We start from the raw sequence: 21,707 nt of genomic DNA, 5'->3' as shown, positions 1-21,707 counted from the left end.
TTGTTATGTGTATTGAAGCTTATTAATGTCCATGTTTCAGAATAAATTAGCACATTAAATTGGAAGATTTTTCAGATTGAAGTAAGAACAGCAGTGAAAGAAACTGTGTGTTTATTCAAAGCCCTGAATGGTAAAGTTAAGGAACACAGACAAATAGAGAAAAACCGTGATCACGTCTTTCACAAAAAGAAAATGTAATACTAATAACATGTCTATAATCTTAGATGATAGTGAAAACAAGTCTATATTTGGCAAGGAATACAACTGATCAAGAAATAAAGAACTGAATACAAGTGAATGATTAAGTCAAGGAAATAGAGAATATCTTTGACCCAAGTTCATTTTGACCTATGGAAAACAATAGCAATCAATTACTCTCCAGGGGCTACATATGTAACAGTTAACCAACTCCTCTTCTTGAGATATGGCATTAACACTAATGGCCATAAGCATAACAATGGGATTATCTACCCACCGAGTGTTATCAACATTTGCCATGAAACCAAATTTCACTTCTTGGGATATGAACTATTGTCCTCAAAATGACCTTCATGGTTAACAAAATGTTTTACCTTCTCACCAAGGGCCACCAATATAGCTAGTTTGAAGTTCACCCAACTTTCACTTCTTGATATTGTATATAAGTTTTCAAGAGTTGAACATCTCTTGACCTATAATGACCGTTAACCTCCATGAAAAATAATAGGGTTCATCTACTTATCAAGCGCTATCTACATAGCAAGTTGGATGTCAAACCAACTAGCACTTCTTGAGATACTGTTTTTACACAGATTTCAAATGTTGACCTCAAATGACCTTTAAACTTGATGCAAAACAATAAGAATCATCTACTCTTCAAAGACTACCTATATACCAAGTTTGAATTCAAGCAACTTTTACTTCTTGAGATGTTGTGTGTACATATATCCAAAAAGAGTGCAGGATGGGTTTCAAGCAGTTGCATTACCAGTTGTCGAGGCTGTTGAACATCTAAATTACCAACCATTGCCTAAGAAGAAAAGTGAAGAAAAAAGAGTATCATTTATTTTGCTAAAGTAATAATATTGTAACGCTGGCCGACCGTGTCGTGTCGTGCGGGAGCGTGTGAGCGTTTGGTATGCTGGGGCTTTGTTTTGAGACACCCGAGCCGGCTGTACGCACGTGGATCACTATATTAGGCTTTGTCCCCATGGGGAGGAACTTCCGCCAGGTGTAGCCTAGTGTTGCATTCGTGGCGGCGGTTGTTTTCTCTCCATGGTGACAGGCGCCATTGTATGCTCTCTTATCACTATGCATCTGAATGGGAGCTGTGGGGTAATCTCTTTTGAATAGTAACGAATTTACATGTATATCCTATCAATAGGGTTTAGCAGTTTACATGAATGCCCCATGCATTCCAACCTATTGTTCGGGGCATAGTTATAAGGAGGAACGATGTGCACGTCGTTCAGTACAGAGTTGTAGTTTGAGTAGTACACAGTTGTAGTTTGAGTAGTGAGGTTATGTTGTTTTTAGGAGTAGGTTGTTTCGTTGGTTAGATGTTAATTTGTAGTTGTGTTAGTTCGAGGTTTTTTTATATCGTTTGCTTTTGATACAGTCGACTGTAGCTCTGTACTCAGAAGGCTGATAAGAGATTTCCAGAACGTTAAAATACGTGTTGTGTCTTCTGTCGTGTCGCTCGTCTTCTTCATTAACTGTGTTATTCGTGGCCTATCAAAATACAACATCTACGGCCAAGGATCCCGAGCTGACGACCTACGCTACCTTGGAAAGAATAATCGTTACAGTGGTGGCAGCGGTGGGATAAATAAACACGAAGAGGGTGAGCGTCATGGCAGAAGCTGGAGCTACGAATTTACCGACTGGTGGAGATGGAATTGCACGACGGATAGAATACTTGAAGAAGGAGTGTGAGAAACTTCTGCCAGATATTCGAGAGCGCCTTACGGAAACAGGGGTACGTGTCTCTGATTCTCACGAATCAAGTTATTTGAACTTTCCATTACCCCCTGGGATACCGAAAGAAGACAGGAATCTGAGGGGTACACAGCCTCCACGTGGTTTCCACTCCGATAAAGATGAGGGGTTTCGTCGGGATCATCTGTATGTTTATCGGGATAGAGAGTCTCATTCCGGTTCGGAACCCATGCTCGGTAATAACTCAGAGATGACGGGTCATCACAGAGATAACAAGAGGACAGATACTATGCTAGCGGGGAGTGCTGAGAACGGACGGCAGTTTCTTGAGGACATATATGATGTGGAGTCACAGCCCGTATTCAGTACCCAACGATTACACCAAACAACTCCGCGATATAGACGGTCTTCCAAGGAGAACTCGAATGTTGTTGATACACATTCGATGCCAGGTTCCGGGCATCGTGACCGAGACCGACCGGCTCTCAGTCATATGTTGCCGGAACGGACAACATCTAACGAAGCTCAGCAACCTTGTTTACAGAAGCCATATGTTCGTTACGATTCCCAGGGTGGCGAGACAGGCAAGAACTTCCCGTTTGAGTCTACACCGAAGTTCCATGAGTACCAGTGGGGTGTTGATTCCACTGGGCAGGCGCAACACCAACCGGATGTGAGCCAGCCTGCTAATCCTGGGAGATTTCGCTGTGAAAATCAGGAAGAAGACACGAGGAGAAGCGAGAACCAGCCATCACTCGACCGAGGGCAGCGCAGACAAAATACCCCAGGTCCTGAACGTACAAGGTCGGAACGAATTCTTCGAAACTCTGATAGATATCCCCCACACTCCGGGGTACAGTATCGTACACAGAAACCATTGATGCTCCCGGAGAAATTTGATGGCAGCCAGGTATGGGAGGACTATTTGTCTCATTTCGAGAGTGTGGCTGAAATAAACGATTGGTCACATGCGGCCAAGGCCTCTTTCCTAAGAGCGAGTCTCAAGGGAGACGCTCTGGAAATTTTGACCGAGATTCCATCGGAAAGAAAGTCTGATTTTTCCGAAATTGTTTCGACCCTGCAACGTCGGTTTGGACACTCACACCAGAGCCCCCTTTACCGAGCCCAACTGACGATGAGGACCAGACAAAAAAAACGAATCTGTGCAGCAGCTCGCCCAAGCCATGAGAAGATTGGTCAACAGGGCATATCCGTTTCTTGATAGTGCGGCTAAAGATGATATTGCTACAGAACATTTTCGTAACGCACTTGGTGATATTGATTTGCAAAGAGCAATTTTTATGGCAAAACCAAGGAGCCTGGCCGAAGCCATTACTGTGGCTGCGGAAAATGAATCATTCCAGCGTGCTCAAATGCACAACCGAAGGCAGGGCTGTAATCTTCGCCAAGTTCAGGATGCAATCGAAAGTCCCGCTGTGAACGAAACATCAAGTGATATGCAACAGCTCAGTCAGGCACTAAAGGACATTCAGGAACACATACAGGAGCTCCAAACATGGAAAAATTACGTACTCGAGAGGGAGGCACGCCAGAGTCAGAGGAGGTCGAGACGGGATAGACAGGGGTGCTGGAATTGTGGGGAGATCGGCCATTTTCGTGACCGTTGTCCGTACCCGCGAAGAGGGAATACTGCAAATCAGGGAAACGAAAGCGAGTCGAGAAGTTAGGCCCCGACTCGGCTTATGAGGTTCATCCACCTGGGTCTACTAGCTTGGAGCAGCATCCAACAGTTATCAGTCAGGCTTTTAATATGGATTCGTCTGGCATGTATGTACCAATTGAAGTCCGTTACAGTTCTGCTCAATTTCTTGTGGACACAGGGGCTACTATTACGGTCCTTTCAAAGACATTTTTCGATACACTTCCACACGAGATACGCACCAAGTTGAGGAGAGAAAATCAACATGTCTGGCTTGCCGACAATTGCACGAAAATAGAGGATAGAGGAACAATCATTGTCGGGTTGAAAATTGGTGACAAGGTGATTGACCATAAAGTGCATATTGTGGATATTGGAGTTGATGCCATCCTTGGACTAGATTTTTTAATAGGATACGGATGTAAATTGGATTGGAAACATGGGATTTTCAACATTGACCAGACCGAGGTCCAGATGGTTCCAAGGAAGAAAAAGGCGGCTATCTACAGGTTAGTGGTCACGGAAACGACCATTGTGCCATCTGGAAACGAAGCGCTGGTCCAAACGAAGATAGTGCGGAAAGGGAGAGGACTACATATGGATGAAGGAGAGATGCTCCAAACAGGCTTAGTGGAACCTTTGCCAAGGTTTCTCGATTCGCACGACATAGTTGTGGCTCATGCATTAGTCGATGCTTCGAAAGGTTGTGTACCTTTACGCGTATTCAACCCGACGGAGAGCGATGTTACTTTGTATAAAGACTCCCAACCGGCCACTGTCGAGTTTCTCATCAAGGGAGATGTAGCGCAACCATTTATTACGGGGGATATTGACTTTGATTCGATTACAGTGCTACGAGAGATGAGAGACTCGTCTAAGGGTCCTGTCAACAAAGGAGAACGGGTGTTACCGGAACCGATCAGAGAACTCTCCAAGGAAATGAGCGGAACTCTGTCTGATGCCCAACGGAGCCAGGCAGAGGATTTGCTCGAAGAGTTCAAAGATCTTTTCGAAGCAGATGACGGACTACTCGGAAGGACTAACGTTGTTAGGCACACGATCGACACGGGGAATCATCCTCCTATTAAACAACGTCCAAGGAGAGTACCTATCCACAAGATGTCTGAAACGAATCGGGAAGTTGACAAGATGCTCAAGAGCGGTGTGATTAAACCTTCGCAAAGTCCATGGGCCTCACCGATCGTGCTATTAACTAAAAAGGACGGTAGTACTAGGTTCTGTGTGATCTACCGGAAACTCAACGAAGCCACTGTTAAAGACGCATACCCCATCCCTCGGATTGAGGACAGTCTCGAATCTCTTGGAGGTTCCGTCTGGTTTTCCACACTCGACCTAGCTAGCGGATATTGGCAAGTGGAAGTTGATGAGAAAGATCAAGAAAAGACGGCTTTCGTAACTCGAAGTGGGCTATATGAATTTACTGTGATGCCGTTCGGGTTATGTAACGCACCCGCTACATTCCAACGGTAAATGGAAAAGGTGCTTTCCGGTCTACAATGGGAAGTCGCTGTACTATATTTGGATGACGTCATCGTACATGGGACATCCTTCGAAGAGCACCTTGACCGTCTGAGGGCTGTGTTCGAACGACTGCAAGTGGCTAATTTGACGTTGAAGCCGAAGAAATGTTGTCTTCTACAGAAGAGAGTTGAGTTCCTCGGTCATATCATATCTGGAGATGGTATTGGCCCCAATCATGAGAAGGTGGCAGCAGTAGTCAATTGGCCACAACCAACTCAACTTAGAGATGTGCGAAGTTTTCTGGGCTTAGCAACGTACTATCGAAGATTTATTAAAGACTTTGCCAAAATTGCACGACCACTCCATGCCCTTACCCAGAAAGGGAAGACATTCGCCTGGACCACCGAATGTGCGGAGGCGTTTGCAGTCTTGAAGAGCAGGCTTACTACGGCACCGATACTTGCCTACCCGACGAAAGAGGATCCTTTCATTTTGGACACTGACGCCAGTCAATATGGAATTGCAGCTGTATTGTCCCAGAGGCAGAATGGCCAGGAATTAGTGATAGCTTATGGGAGCCGGTTGCTAACAAAACGGGAGCGTAACTACTGCACGACGAGAAAGGAGCTCCTGGCCGTTGTATATTTTATCAAGTATTTCAAGCATTATTTGCTGGGCAGGAAGTTCCTCCTTCGAACAGATCATGGAAGTCTCCGGTGGTTGTTCTCTTTTAGGGAACCAGAAGGACAGGTAGCCCGATGGGTGGAAAGCTTGGCAGTTTTCGATTTCGATATCCAACACCGTGCAGGGACCAAACACAAAAATGCCGATGCGCTATCTAGAGTCCCATGTAAGCAGTGTGGTCTCAGTGATGACTTTCAGAGTGAGACAGTGACTGCACAGCCTACTACTCCAGAGCCGGGTTTGTTTCTCACAGCAGAACCACGATCAACAGGGAAGCATGAGAGAGTATCATCGGTTATCGAGTCGTCTGATGTGGTTCATCCCCCAATCGAGATGGACGGGCTGGATATCGACAACATCAGAGATGAACAGATGAAAGATGAAGAATTACGCCATTTTATAGACTTTCTGAAGAAAAATGATGCTCCTTTATCATGGGATGATATTGCATGTAAAAGTGCTGACCTGAAATTCCTGTTGGCCCGAATTCAGCAATTACGCGTCCGGCGAGGGGCGTTATATCTAAGGTGGGAAGATGTTAAAGGGGAGACCGCGAGCTTCAAATTGTTGATTCCACGGAGTCTGCGTAAACAGGTCATGATGCACCTCCATGATGCAAGGACTGCAGGTCACCTGGGATTTGCAAAAACATGGAGTAGAGCCAAACAACGCCCTGTATATTGGCGGGGGATGAAGAAAGACATTTGTAACCACTGCATTACATGCGAGAAGTGTGGCTCACGTAAGAAACCCAACAGAAAAGGACGTGCACCGATGCAGCGATACCAAGTTGGAATGCCATTAGAGAGAATCGCCATAGACATAGTGGGGCCGTTTCCAGTAACACATCGGGGTAACCGATTCATCATGGTTGTGGGAGACTATTTTAGTAAATGGACTGAGGCATACGCTATACCAAATCATACCGCAGAAGTCGTTTCGGACACCTTGGTGGAGGAATTCATTTGCCGATTTGGTACCCCCCGAGAGATTTTGACTGATCAGGGTCGGGATTTTGAGTCGCGACTTTTCCAGTGTCTCTGCAAGGAGCTGGGTATTCGGAAGACTCGTACAACGCCATTCCATCCTCAGGCAGATGGGATGATCGAACGGTTCAACCGTACCATGGAATGCATGTTGACTAACTATGTTGCTGATAACCAGAAGGATTGGGATTGCCATCTTCCTTTCATAACCATGGCGTACCGCTCCACCCAGCACGACTCCACCAAGAGTACACCCAATTTGCTAATGTTGGGCAGAGAAACTACAATGCCTTTGGACATTATCGTTGGTTTACCACCCATTGAGGAATCTGTTGAAATATTCGATGCAAGACAGAACAGGCACCTAGAGTATGCTGCTCAGTTGAGAGAGAAGATGAGATTAGCTTATGAAGCAGTCCGTACACACCTTGGTAAAGCGAGCGAGCGGCAGAAGAAACACTACGACAGAGCTAGTAAACAATGGACCTCCTATGCGGAAGGGGATTCCGTTTGGTTACATGCACCCGTGAGGAGTTGGACTCAACCCCAAATTGCGGCCTATTTGGGATGGCCCATATGTAGTTACCAAGAAATTGACAGAAGTGACTTACCGCATTCAGAAATCAGCGAAGACGATACCCAAAATAGTTCATTCTGACAGACTGAAGCCGTTCTTGGCGACTCACGATAAGTCCTGGTGGGAGTTGAAGGAATCAACAAAACCGCGAGATGTGACGGAAACAGAAATCCGTACTCCAATTATCCCGGAGAACATAACGAAGAATAACAGGCGGCTGCAACCCGAACCAGGGCCATCGGATCACCCCGATCAAGAAAGCCCCGGGGCGGATTGTGTACAGACTTCTACAAATGGGGGCGTAGACAAGGAACCTGTTGGGAAATATAATCTGCGTCCGAGGAAACAACGAGCGAGAAAATTTTAAGAAGCGGCAAAACGGTTCCACGTCTCCGATCTGTGTTAATTAGTGGCAATCAACATTCCGAAGGAGATCATGTAAAAGAGCTTTATTGGGGCTTGACGTTGCATTGTGGAAGCAGCGGATTAGAAATTTCCGGTCCCGTATCCCTCCTTTAAGCGGATTATACTGAGACAATGCCCGCTTAGGCTATGGAGTGTATGGCCCGTATAAGTGAGAGGAGACCGCGGATGCCGATTGTTCTGAATTGCGGAAAGGAAAATTGAAGATTGAATAGGAGTGGATAATTCGTGAATGACTTGAAAACCGTATAAATATTTGGGAGAGAAGCACATCTCACACATAGTTTTAAACTAGCCTACAAGTAAAGATGTTCAAGTGCAACCCATGTAAGAAGACCTTCGTGCGGGAGCGGTTTTTGAAGAGGCATTTAGCAACGAGTTGCCCTTCGACGGGCCATGAAAAGACGGAGAAGTGCTCCAATTGCGGCGCCGGATTCTTCCGGGAAGATGTACGCCGACGACATTACGTGCAGAGAAGCTGCTAACGTGCAGAGAAGCTGCTAAGGAGAATGTCCAATCGGCACATTGCTCCCGAAGGGTACACCGACCGGATCTACCCTGCAGCAGTCGACACCCACCGGCTGTCGACATCTTGGACATCAACGTGGACTCGGCAGAGGATCTAGCCTTGGAATTAACTGGGAGAACGAACCGGGAGGTCCAAACTGAGGAGCAGATCCAAGGCAACCTCCAGCTGGACAAAGGGGAAGTTATCAGGGTACGAGAACAGCTCTATCGACTGCGAAGAGCTGCGACACTGTTCGTAGTTCGCGAAGAGGGCCCAACCTCTACCCCCACGCAGACCGAGGAGACCACCGGCTTGGACTTCCGTGAACGGTGGTCACTGAGGAATGTTTCCTTTGGTTTCGACAGTGAGGGAAATGCTCTCTCGCGGACCGAGGTTACCCATACCTACAGCTGCCCGGTTCGAGATTTACAGACATACGGGGGTCCTTATCGGCAGTGTTATGTGCCGCCCGTCTATGCCCCCCTACCCGGCGTATGGTGGTATAGTACCTCCTGGAGCGGCACACCCCCCGAGGATGCCTGTGAACAACCCGGCTGGTTGGGAGAATTTCCTGCAGAGGGAGACACAGCGACATACCGAAGGCCTGTAGAGGACACAGTGACGCCGAGAGAGAACTATATTGGACTTTTTATTTGAACTGTACACGAACTTAGTAATTATTATTTTCGGACAGAAAGCACTGATCCGATTTACGTTTAGTTTTGTGTAGTCAATGTATGTGAGGTTCAAAGTGTGCATATAGTCGTTAGGAATGGAGATCCATTTGTGCACAGCTGTTTTTATCATTGTTGGTGTCTGCGATCATATGGGGTCATATGGTGGAAGCAAGTTGAGGAGAGTGTAACGCTGGCCGACCGTGTCGTGTCGTGCGGGAGCGTGTGAGCGTTTGGTAACGCTGGGGCTTTGTTTTGAGACACCCGAGCCGGCTGTACGCACGTGGATCACTATATTAGGCTTTGTCCCCATGGGGAGGAACTTCCGCCAGGTGTAGCCTAGTGTTGCATTCGTGGCGGCGGTTGTTTTCTCTCCATGGTGACAGGCGCCATTGTATGCTCTCTTATCACTATGCATCTGAATGGGAGCTGTGGGGTAATCTCTTTTGAATAGTAACGAATTTACATGTATATCCTATCAATAGGGTTTAGCAGTTTACATGAATGCCCCATGCATTCCAACCTATTGTTCGGGGCATAGTTATAAGGAGGAACGATGTGCACGTCGTTCAGTACAGAGTTGTAGTTTGAGTAGTACACAGTTGTAGTTTGAGTAGTGAGGTTATGTTGTTTTTAGGAGTAGGTTGTTTCGTTGGTTAGATGTTAATTTGTAGTTGTGTTAGTTCGAGGTTTTTTTATATCGTTTGCTTTTGATACAGTCGACTGTAGCTCTGTACTCAGAAGGCTGATAAGAGATTTCCAGAACGTTAAAATACGTGTTGTGTCTTCTGTCGTGTCGCTCGTCTTCTTCATTAACTGTGTTATTCGTGGCCTATCAAAATACAACATCTACGGCCAAGGATCCCGAGCTGACGACCTACGCTACCTTGGAAAGAATAATCGTTACAATATCATTGCTTTTGATGATAGACAGCACTTTGATTGTGTTGCTTTGGGTGTTTAATATACATGTGATATAAGAAGATAGACATAAAATACATTGTTTGACAACTACACCGAGTACTGCGAAGTGCTCTGGTTTTCAAAACTTGCTTTCAGACAAACAGTATTTTGCTTCCAAAAAGGATTAGCAAATATAACCCTTTGAAAATTGATGTCACTTAAAAATAACTATTTTCAGTATGACAATCTAGCCAGCTACTTATGTTGCTAGTATTCTTTAATTGAGCAAGCCATTCTGTTATTACACTGACTTTAACTGTTTAAAAAATTACCAGCTGTTACTTTGCAGATCCCACAATTTTGCATATTGAAACGTACCCTTATATTTCCCATTCACTCCTGTTGGCGTTCTTCTACCTGCCTCCTAGCTGCAGCTGCTGTTAGCCGGGGTTGTCCCGTTGTCTGGTGTTACCCAGGAGCTAACCTCTCCGTCCTCTACTTCTGCCAGCCCTCCTTGGTGTTTCATCACCAGATGGTTGCTAAGAAGGTAGCAAAAGGTTTCAAATTATAAACATGTCTTTGGATCCGCTGCTAAAATGTATTGCTCTCATTTACTGATGACATATGACTAGATGCTATTTATCACTTTCATGGAAAGGTTGTACACTTTACTATAAAATTTATAGAACAGCAGACATTACATGTTGCCCTAGGTTTCAGTTTCCCGACCCGTTAGTTCCTCCCCTGAAAATTTTAGTTTCCTCTACTAAATATGTTACTTTCCTCCCCTACACCAAGGTAGTAAAGTATCGCATTCAGGTTAGGAGACTAATATGCTTGTTGAATGAAACTTAAAAAAAAGGTTACTTACTACACTCACACATAATCATAAAAATCGCCTAAATCATCAATTGCAATTACTACAGTTTTGCAAGGACTTGCTACAAAGCACTACTTAAATCTCCACATGGCCTAGCCAGTATGCCTTATTGCATTCCCTTATGAGAAACGTTACTTTCATCTCCTGAAAAACGTTATTTTCTCCCATGTTGTAAGAGGAGGAAGCTAACGTTTTCAAGAGATCCGGAAAAAAAGGCCCTCATTGCGATACACTCGTAGCTACATTGCTTTTAGTGCAAAATTCAAAGCGTGTACACAACGTTATTCAGGCCTAACCAGTGTAAGTCACACACTAATAGGTCTGATTGTACTACAGTAACTAGCCTATGTAACACCGAGTAGAGTGATACAATATCGTTCTAGAGAATGTTACGTACCGATCGAGTTCTTGCTGGTTCAATGACTTTCTCTCATATGTATCCTTGCTACAAAGCTGGTTTTATTTTCGCGGAGCGACAAATTTTCTTGGGTTTTTAGGGCATAGTATGCAATGAGATATGCCGTAAGTGTCCCTTCGCGCAATACGTACATCTCCTCAGCTGATTTTTGTTTACTGTCTACCTTGCTATTCAAAGTACCTTTTCCGTTATACATATTCACAAGGTTCCTTTATGTGGGAGGAGTCTATCAAAGTCAAAGATTCAAAATACGAAAACCAGAAATGTCATATTTTTGCACTTTTCGGGAATAGTCTGATTTGAAACTTTACAGTTAGCTTAGTTTACGTCATTGGTATAGTACCGGATATAGTATATAGTATTGGAAAATCTCGAGAATCAACGCAAAATGCTGCTTTAAGCAACTCTCAATACCGAGAGAACAAACATACGGGACATAAGATGGAAAATGATAGTCTCAGTAACAATTCAAGCCTCTTCCTAACAGTAGTGCTTGTTGTCAAACGTAGTACTGTATGTGACAACGAGATATTTGAGTGTACACATATGATAGCCTATACCACAAACGTTGGTATCCCTACAGAAGGGTAAAGTAATGTTACAATAGTTGCAAACTTTGTGTTCATTGAGCACTACGGAACTTTGCAAGAATGTCTGCAGACAATGGGTATGGTGCTACAGTATTAGCCAATCAAATCCCTGGAAATGTGTACAAGCACCATTGACTATTTTTAGCATGAAAATATTGGTAATGGAAATGTTGTTAACCCTGTACCTTGGGTTGATTGTTATGATTTTATTTGTTTTTCAAACAAATTCAATCATTAGTAGGATTGGAAGAAATTGTGGTTGTGGTTTTTTTTTGAAAAGAAAGATGTTCATTCAAAAATCTGTTTTGTTATATTTTGCATCTATAGGCCTTGTTGTGAGTGTGTGTACTTGGGGTTTGATTCTCTCATAAAAAAAAGTTGTGTCCACAAGACACAAGCTATTTGAAGATTTTGTGTCCCTGGCTAAACCATTGCATTCTGGATGCAGAATCCTGCATTCATAACAAAGCTGTTTCCCAATTTTCATTGCCTTTGCCAGTTTCCTGGGACCCAAATCTGGCCCTTGTCCTGGGCTTTATCTCCCATCCCCTCTCGTCTGGCCTATCAGACATATATTAGATATCCAAGAGGAACATTTAAAATCTGGTTTATCTGTTAAAAATATTCAGACACATGTAGGTCTTTGTAAATTTCTTGGCACAAACTTGCAATTATATGATTTTATATATAGTTCCTCAATAAAAATAGTTGACCTATTTTTATGATGATATTATTATAAAGTAAAAAGTCATTGTGAAAATCATTACTTCCACAGTTTTTATTTCGAAAAATTTAAAAAAAAAATAACACTAAAGGGCTGAAAATGGACAACATTACTGTACTATCACAATACAAACTGTATTCTAGACCAAGGTTACAATTAATCTACAGTATATTGTTTGCTGCAAGGTGTAGTCAAGGTTCTTGCCCTGGTATACTGTCTTTACAGTAGGCCTAGACTGTACTTACACCACCTTCTACTACACTCACACTTATTACACTACTGTATTTTAGTTTACAACCCTTTTCCAGCTCGGTTGTTAAGACTGGGACTGAAAACCTTTGTGTTTATTGTTTTCTCATACATAGTTTTTTTGAATTGATCGTAATTTTCGTCTATTGAAAAGCTTCATTTTATCCATGTAGGTAAAACCTTTTACCTCCATGATTTATCTGGGCTTATATCAGGGAGTTGTTATAGAACAACTCCCTGCGTATATCCACTACTGTATATATGCAATCACATTGAAGGCTGTAGCCTAACATATACACAATACACAAGAAGCAGCCTATACCAAAGGTTTGTTAGGTCAACTACTACGTGGAGAACATTATTACAAATGTTTGAAAACAAGAAATACAGTATGAAGTGGATTAATTAAGTTCATATACCGAACAATATTTTTGCAGCCCTCTGTTGGTGCTTGTCCAAAGAGTTACAAAGAGTTTCGCAAGTAAAGGGAAATGTTTTTTACCGTAATACATGCTCACAAGTAAGCTACTGACATTTTGTTTCTATTTCAAAGCATGGTGGGCAGTGAAATGTTCCAACGAGTAAGAGCTTACTTTACAAGAAATCATTGTGAACTGCACATAGTTGATAATCCCGATTCAAATAGTTGCTGGGATTTCTGGTCTATTGTTGCAACTTATCTGACACAAGTTTGCCTGAGAAAAAATTGTCTAGCACTGATGGTGTTTGAAACAACTGACTGAGAGTCCTGTGAATCCCAATTACAGTAATACAGAAACCATTTTAAAGAGAAAGCCAGGACTAAAAAATAAAAGAATTAAAAGTTCTCTGCCAGCTTATTGACCAGATAATTTAGTTAGAGATTGAGTGTCTGCATATAATGGCCATGGCTTAATTGTATACCTGTCATGAAATTCCTTTGATGTGCACCTTTAATATAGTTCAAACTTTCTCCGCTGAAGTTCTTCAATATGGTTGCCATATCCTTGCAACTACACAAACCAACCGAGGTTATTCCAAGCTAATTTAACATTAGAACTTAAAGGCCAACTATGGAGACTTTTCAATGAACATAGATACCCACCATTTTGCATACATGTAATCCTTAGCTCACTCCAATTATTATTGCTGTAATTAACTTTACCAATTTCGGATGTTAAATACGTGAAAAATGGTAGGGATGCACCGGATATCCGGTCCGGCCGGACTATCCGGAAGGATAGTGAGGAATTATCCGGTTCCGGCCGGATATTTTTTTAAATCCGGCCGGATCTTTTTCAAAATCTGGCCGGATCTTTTTCAAAATCTAGCCTGAATTATTCCTTAAAAAGGTGTTGGTTATAACTTAAATCAATGTTAGCTATTTCCAAAAATTAATAAAAAAACTAAATCATTAAGTGTTCTAATGAACATTCAATTCCATTTTAAATGATAGATAAAAGATAAATAAGAAGTTTCTTCCACTTCTGGAAAGATACAATGCTTTTATTTTTTTATTTTACAGATAATATTGCAGTGTAAAAATTTGTTATCAAATAATGAATAACAAAAGACAATTCTAAATCCAGATAGTAGTGTTATTACAACAATTAAATAATCTTTTTGTTCAGTATAAAGCAGGAGATTTGTGAAATGTAGCTTCCCGTTTTAAAACAAACTTCATAGGTAGTATGCAGTATTTTTCCAGCAAACAAATTTACATACTGTACTATATCAAGCTTGTCAACAATTATATTGTAGCTATTTTAATAAAGAATGTAGATTACATCACTTCAAGACATTAATCTCATAAATGGGGTCTTAATTTTACCTTCTTTATTATATGCGTATACCTCACCTAAGATTTGCTCCTTGTTTCATACTTCTACTTCTTATTAATGATTTTCTTCTGTGAAATGAAAAATCCGGTTCCGGCCGGATTTTATCCGGCCGGATTTCATGTACTATCCGGCAAAATCCGGTTCTGGCCGGATCCAAAAATTTGGATCCGGTGCATCCCTAAAAAATGGGAAGAAAAGTCAGCTTTTTAGGAAGCCTATTTAACATCCCTAAGACATCAGGTGACCATATTGACGTCATCTTTGGTATACCGCACTCACAACAATACTTTTAGTTTGTAAAGTAGTATACTTGCAAATGTCTCTTTCTGCATAACTAACTTTTGACAGCTGCAGCAGACATAGCTACAGGGGTAATGTGAAATTGACCTTTCAAGTCTCCTCGTAAACACGCCCTGGACGTCCTTACATGTAACATTATATCATGAAATTGACAGTATACTATTTACTGTTTGAGATGACCCTATGTAGACCCTGTATAGACCGTGCCTAGGGTAGCATTGTTAGTACATGTAGTGATTTACAACTCCTGCCGGGGTTGGCTCACAGCATGTGTAAATAGTCATGTTAGGATTTCATCGCATTTATCCATTTCATTTGTTGTATTCCAGTATCAAAAGTTCGTGATACATGTGTTATATTGTCCAAAATGTTTGTTCCGGCATCTGCATTGTCCAAGGAGTGGAATAAAACGGTACTACTGTATATAGCGATCGGATGTTTTATTTAGTTAGTGACTGTCTTGTGATTGTGGGATGTTACTGGTCAAGGCCTGTTTCAACTAGACTTAATTCTATGGAATTACACAGAGTCATGGTAGTATTTCGCCCAGGATTGAACGAGAAATGTGGATTTGGATATTCACTGCTAAATTTGGTTTATTGACAGGACACTTTTTCTGTGTTTGTACTTTTGGATATTAAAAAGAGTAAGTAATACTGTATGTTCAGCTGAAACCTAGTCATGTATATGCTACCCTGGTCGATTCTGGCCAGCGTCTCCTCGTAGTTGTTTGATTATGTTTAGTGTTTTTGGGTAATTCGTTGATAGTAACTTAAACAATTTTTCCGTGACATATCACGCATGAGGCATCTTTTAGGTCTATTCTTCTGTTCAGTTTACGGTATCTTGCGATCAAATTGTATTACGGAATCGCCAAGCTGCTTGCATGTTCTACAGTATATTGTACCGTAGGTACCTATAGACGCTCCGCTATGTTAACGATGCCTCCATTTGTGTGGAAATTTTGCAAATAAAATAACCAATTAAACTAAATTTTCTGCTTAAAATTATCTTAAAACTAGTTGTTAACCTTCATGTGTTCTTGTTTTAAGCTAACAGCTTTTCAAACGCTCGAAATTGGAAGTCAAATACAGTAAAATTGTTTGCTATCTGTGTATAAACAGTGCCTATATCAGCGTTTGATTTTCGCGATATACCAAAGATGACGTCACACGGTGACCAGAGGCTCCTTTGGGTCTATCTCTGTTTCAGACATTCCAGAGGTACAAGTCATGTGACTACCTAAATTGTCCATTTTCGTGGTAGTTTTTTGATGGGTTATAGAAGGTTTTCAAAGATTTTTTTTACACATATTGATTATGGGTATGTAAACTGCCAAATTAATGGAAAATCCCCCCGAAAAAAACTTGTCTCCATAGTAAGTCTTTAAAATTTATTTCACAATGTGAATGGTAATTAGGAAGTAAACATTTGTTCTTTATACAGTATCTTTTTAAAAATAATCATGTTCAATTAAAGCAAATTGACATTCAAAACTTGCAGTCTTTGTCTTTCACTTTCGTCATGTAAAGTGAAACTTGGCTAGTGTGCATTCCTACACCTACAATATATTTCAACCAGTGGTATCATGTATCCTGCATGGTAACTACTACCGGGATTTGCCTCAAAATTTCATATATGATTCATAGCACTTAAAGCAGCATTTTGTGTCTTTTTCTATGGTTTTTCTCAACCTCACTGATACCACGATACCATAGCGACATACATAACTAGCTTATCTATTCAAATCTTACTTCAAATGGTGGTATAAAGGTCGAAAAATTTCCAAATTTCAACTTTTTTTTACTCGAAGATATTTTCCGTTGGGATCCAAATAAACCTCGTCCATAATATGAATATTTAAAAGCTACGAACGCCATTGGCCAATATGTAATACAACATCATGCTCGCTGGTTGTACCAAGTTACCAACTCGACATTTTGAATCTACTTTTAGCAACGGCTCATAACTTAACCTGCATCTCTGATTGGTTGATTTCAAACAAGTGGGTTGGGGGAACTGTATGCGATTATTATTAAGTGTGTAATTTGTCGGTTGACACTTTTCTCATCATCTGCAAATTTCCTTGATTAACGCGCGGCAGGGAAAAAACTTGGCTTATATCTTAGCTGGCTGTTTTGTGATTGATGTACAAAAACTCAATGGAAGTTTGTCAAAAAAGTGGAAAACGGAGACAAAACGCAAAATGCTGCTTTAATTACTGTCAGTGTCATACATGCAATGGCATAGCCTAGGCCATGTACATATTCTTACACGCACCACATGGTAATAAAAAATAAAAAAAACATCCAAAATAACAAGCTATATTAATAGGGCTTTTGTTTTTTAACATACACTGTCAAAAAGAAAAGCACAAACCTTGGAAAAAAGCACCACACACCATCCTAGGGAAACCCTTCAAGTTCAAAAGTTCACAATGAAAAGTTATTAACTATCAACAAGTCACCACATGTTTGGAACTTCAGACAAGAAGAATGTAATATCTAGGGGGCTAGATGTAAGTACAGGATTATAAACTACATACATTAGAATAGTACAGATTTATTCATATCGTTATTCGGCTGTTGTTTTCTTCAGAAAATATACTCTCAATACGTACAATATCAATCTTTCGTACAAAAAATCTTAAAAATTAAAAAAGTGGCGAAAGATAACTATAAATGACATCGTGGAACCCTCTGCAATGATAAATTGCATCCATCCATTACAGCATTTAATCTCAAGTACCGTACTGCACTGTGTGTACCAATACCGTACCCCAGGATATAACATACAGTCCTGGGCAAAGATTGGTTTAAGCTGGATATAGTCCCTGCGGTTGTGGCTCAAAGTTTATTAAATCGTTATAATTATTATATCAAAATGAGGTGAAATTCATGTGGTAAGATTTTATACATTGAAAACCTCCACAATCATCGTTTGAAGGAAAAATAAATAGCGAATATTTCAGAATAACTTTGAGGTCCCCCAACATGCTGAGCCCACGTAACTGTAGATATTTGGTGTAGCCTAGGTCCAGATTACCCCCACCTACAATAGATTTCTCTCCCACATACAATAGATTCTCACCCACCTACAATAGATTCTCTCCCACTTACAATACTTCAAACAATTAAAGTGTAATAACTGACTATGACATTCATTTCATAAAGGTTACAATGGTTTCTGGCCCAACCAGTATCAAATTTCTATGATGTTATTGGTAACATTGCATTTTTCTAATATTTTAGTTGATGTAGTAAGCACAGCAAATGACTTGAATCAGTCCCACGTTAAATAATGTTGCAATTAAACCTTGATCAAATTGCATGTAAAATGTTGTTTGAATATAGCAGAAATAGGGTTGAATTATGTTAACATTCTGTTTCTATACATTTTTTTTAGTCTACTGTTATCACTCGGCTCATTGATCTACTGATTTCTTCCAAGATGCCATGTTGTATGAACTATCTAAATCTATAAGAATTTTCAATATAATTTCAATATCTGCTAAATATTAATTTAGAACATAATAACTTTTCCTTCAAGCCACAATAAACACATTGAACTAAGCCAAGGCAAATGTTTATCTCAATTCAAAACTTGCAGGTACCACTGCCTTACCTACCACAACCATTGGAACAACTGCACCCCTGTCTACCAATGAACCTACAAGCACCAAGGGTATGTGGACTTATGTTCACTTTTTGGCCAACTGTCCTTGCTATGAAGTTGTTTCTTAATAGCGCTCAGTTTCATCTTTATGTACTCCACAGGGGTTCCAAATGGCCTATTTGTTGAAATAATATGGATGCCTCTTTGCATATAATTTAGTTTTAAAGAGCTGGGTTATTCTATGCTCATGGTGGTCTCACATATTTTATCCATGTTGACATGAAACATACTTACAATCTGCTGAATTTTATACAATTTTGACATTCAATATTGATACAGGACAAAAAGGAACAAATTCAATGTTTGAACTTACAGTATTGTTCATAAAAATATCAGCAAAAAAATGATACATGTTAACTTTGAATTCTTGTAGTCTCTTATTCTTATTTGTGTCAACATCTCTGCTGGTTTTGCTTGCTTGCTCTTCACAACCTCACCAGCATTTGAGGTTTGCTATATAACAGTTCATTGTTCAATACAAGAACCTTTCTCTTCTCAAAGCCTTAAACTTGCTCATGTGTTCATGTGAAACCCTTCTCTTCTCAAAGCCTTAAACTTGCTCATGTGTTCATGTGAAACCCTTATCTTCTCAAAGCCTTAAACTTGCTCATGTGTTCATCTAAGCTGTTCTTATGTTTTTGATTGATGCTTTAGCACATATGTACATGTTACCTCCAGATTTGTTATCATTAATACATACTATAGGTTAACTAGGTGCTTAAATTGGAGGGTGTTTGACTGGTGCTTAAATTGAATGGTGCTTGACTGGTGTTTAAATTGAAGGATGTTTGACTGGTGTTTAAATTAAAGGGTGTTTGACTGGTGTTTAAATTGAATAGTGTTTGACTGGTGTTTAAATTCAACCTCTACCAAAGAAAGTGAATAGTATGAACCAAGGTTAGTTTATCCCATATTATTAATAGCTATTGGCAATCAATGACTAGAGGCTAGATCCTTCAGAAGTGCATGTAACATTGGGTCATCTTTTAAGACTAAAACGATAACACAGATAGCATAACAACAACACCACATATTTACTGTTCTTCTTGCTTTTTCTTGCTTGCTTGCTTCTTTGTTTGCATATCCATTTTCCTGTTATAGTTTTGTTTTGCTACATTGACAACACTGTAATATTGATTACACATTTCCAACTGCTGATTTGGGGAAGCTGTTGTGTTTCCAATCAATGTACCATTTTCTGTCACACAAGAGTTCAGTACTTATTGACATGTAGTGTTGCAGCACATGTCTTGATTACCTTCAGATATAGGTCTCATTACAGTTCAAACAATAGCAATAACTTACTGTAGCTTCTAAGGCTAACAACACTTTGACAGCAAATGTACATAGCTACAGTACCAAAAACATTAAGTCAAAAACGAGGACAAGTCAATCTGTTGGAAAGTGTGCAATTAGGCAGATCTGTGTAAACATGAAAACGGATAACTGAACTGAACCAGTTCTTCTAATTGTTTGAACGAACAAGAAACCAAAATATAATTGCATTATTCTGTATGCAGGAGATTTGCTATTGTACATTGTTAATCACAGGAAAATGCATTTGCCATTTTTCAAATTTCATTAACTGAGGGAAACTGAAACGGTTTTTTTCCCACTTTACATTGGAGTGTTTGTACCATTTTTCACTCCCTAATATTCTGTAAGAGGTCTCCATTGCAAGGAATTGCAAACCCACACATTTCCTACCCATAAACAGGGTCAATTTCTATAAAATTATAGCAAATTAGTGTTTGGCTTTTTTCATGGTGTCAATTTAGCCAGGTACTGCACAGATAAACAGGCCAACCCAAAGTTGAATCTTTGATCTACAGTACTTTTTAAAGAAATTGACTAGTGCTAACATTTGTACCATGACAGACCTTTGGCAGCAACAGTCTCTCTTTAAAAATTATGCCTAATATTCTGGGCATTTCTTTTTCTGTCCTTCTATGTTTGTAAATCTGCTTCCTTATAAATCCCTCCTATTATCTTTCAATAATTGTTACATTTTCTGTACCTGTACATACTGTACAGAAACCTCAAATACTTTTCATACACATATTAATTTCATGAATGTTTCACATCATTTTTGGTTCCTTGCTTTTTGCAAAGCAAGGAACCTATGCGTTCAACTTGGCGTGTGTATGTGTGTGTGTGTGTGTGTGTGTGTGTGTGTGTGTGTGACGCTTGGCTTGTGTACACGATATCTCAATAAGGAAATGATGTATCATGATCAAACTTGTTGGGTGGATAGCCCATAGTGAGAGGAAGATCCCTATTGTTTTTGGTTCCCGCAAAGATCACCAAAGGTCAGTTAGATGCCAAAAACCAATATATTAAAAACAGCAATAACTCCCATTGTCAGGGTCCGACATGGTTGATATTTTGGGAGTAGTTGTGAATGGGGTAAGGGATCGTTTCCAAACATAACGGTGATGTGATCGAAGGTCAACAAAGGTAAATTAATGATAAAAAACTAGTATTTTTGCGATAACTTGAGAACGAAATGTCCGTTTGGGTTGAGAGTTGCTTTAATGTTATCCAATTGTCGACCCCCATCTGGGTGACCCTTGACCTAAATTTAACCTCTGGTGACCTTTACGTGTTTTGGGGGACTTTTACAGTTTTGATGCTATTTTTAGATGTCAAAGGTACCTTCTGATCATAAATGTCAATAGGTTGACCCCGTGTGACCTTTATGTGCGAAGTTATATGGGGTCAAAGTTTTTCGGTCGGAGTTAAGATGGTTGTTCAGACTTGTCGTTTTGTTTTTTGGAATCAGGAGATTAAACTACATCTGAAACCAAGGTCAAAGGTCACATTAGAAAAATTGTGCTTATTTTGGGAGGAAACGAGCAAAAAAGAAAATGTTTGGTTTTGATGCTAGATTTGGATATCAAAGGTACCTTCCGATCAAAAATGTCAATTGGTTGACACCCGTGTGACCTTCGTGTGCGAAGTTATATGAGGTCAAAGTTAGTTTTCAGACATTTAATGCAACAACTCCCAGTTCCAAGGTGTGACATGGTTGATATTTTTGGAAAAGGTGCAAATGGTATAGGGGAATATTTTCAAACCTAACGGTCATGTGATCCGAGGTCACCAAAGGTCAATTAATGTTCAAAAACTAGTATTTTGGGGGTAGAAAATGGGCAAAGAAAAAAATATTTGAATTTGTATAGTTTGATGCTCTATTTAGGTCTCATTAATCAAAAATGTCAATAGTTGACCCAAGGT

At 40.5% G+C, this 21,707-nt stretch overlaps 2 protein-coding genes and 1 long non-coding RNA gene across 19 annotated transcripts in view; 1 reads left to right on the top strand and 2 right to left on the bottom strand.

Moving 5' to 3' along the window:
* LOC139977545 (uncharacterized) overlaps positions 1–21,707 on the bottom strand; it is a 270,650-nt gene that overhangs the window by 100,265 nt on the left and 148,678 nt on the right. The window lies entirely within an intron of this gene.
* Positions 1–21,707, top strand: part of LOC139977552 (uncharacterized) — a 94,948-nt gene that overhangs the window by 41,308 nt on the left and 31,933 nt on the right. For 7 of the 11 annotated variants that reach the window (XM_071986948.1, XM_071986947.1, XM_071986955.1 and 4 more), the window contains exon 6: positions 18,405–18,479. The exons of the other annotated variants lie outside the window; for them this stretch is intronic. In XM_071986948.1, coding sequence (XP_071843049.1) covers positions 18,405–18,479 — 75 coding nt within the window. The remainder of the gene's footprint in view (positions 1–18,404; positions 18,480–21,707) is intronic. 11 annotated transcript variants of the gene reach the window in all.
* On the bottom strand, positions 6–11,538 carry LOC139977914 (uncharacterized). The gene is made up of 3 exons (XR_011796739.1): positions 11,092–11,538; positions 10,193–10,353; positions 6–1,009 (listed from the first exon to the last, which is right to left on the bottom strand). It is a non-coding gene; the product is annotated as an uncharacterized lncRNA (long non-coding RNA).

This window comes from Apostichopus japonicus, chromosome 12 (assembly GCF_037975245.1).
Source record: "Apostichopus japonicus isolate 1M-3 chromosome 12, ASM3797524v1, whole genome shotgun sequence".
NCBI lineage: Eukaryota > Metazoa > Echinodermata > Holothuroidea > Aspidochirotida > Stichopodidae > Apostichopus > Apostichopus japonicus.
Note: the sequence above shows the minus strand (reverse complement) of the source record. Positions and strands in the feature narration are given on the sequence as shown.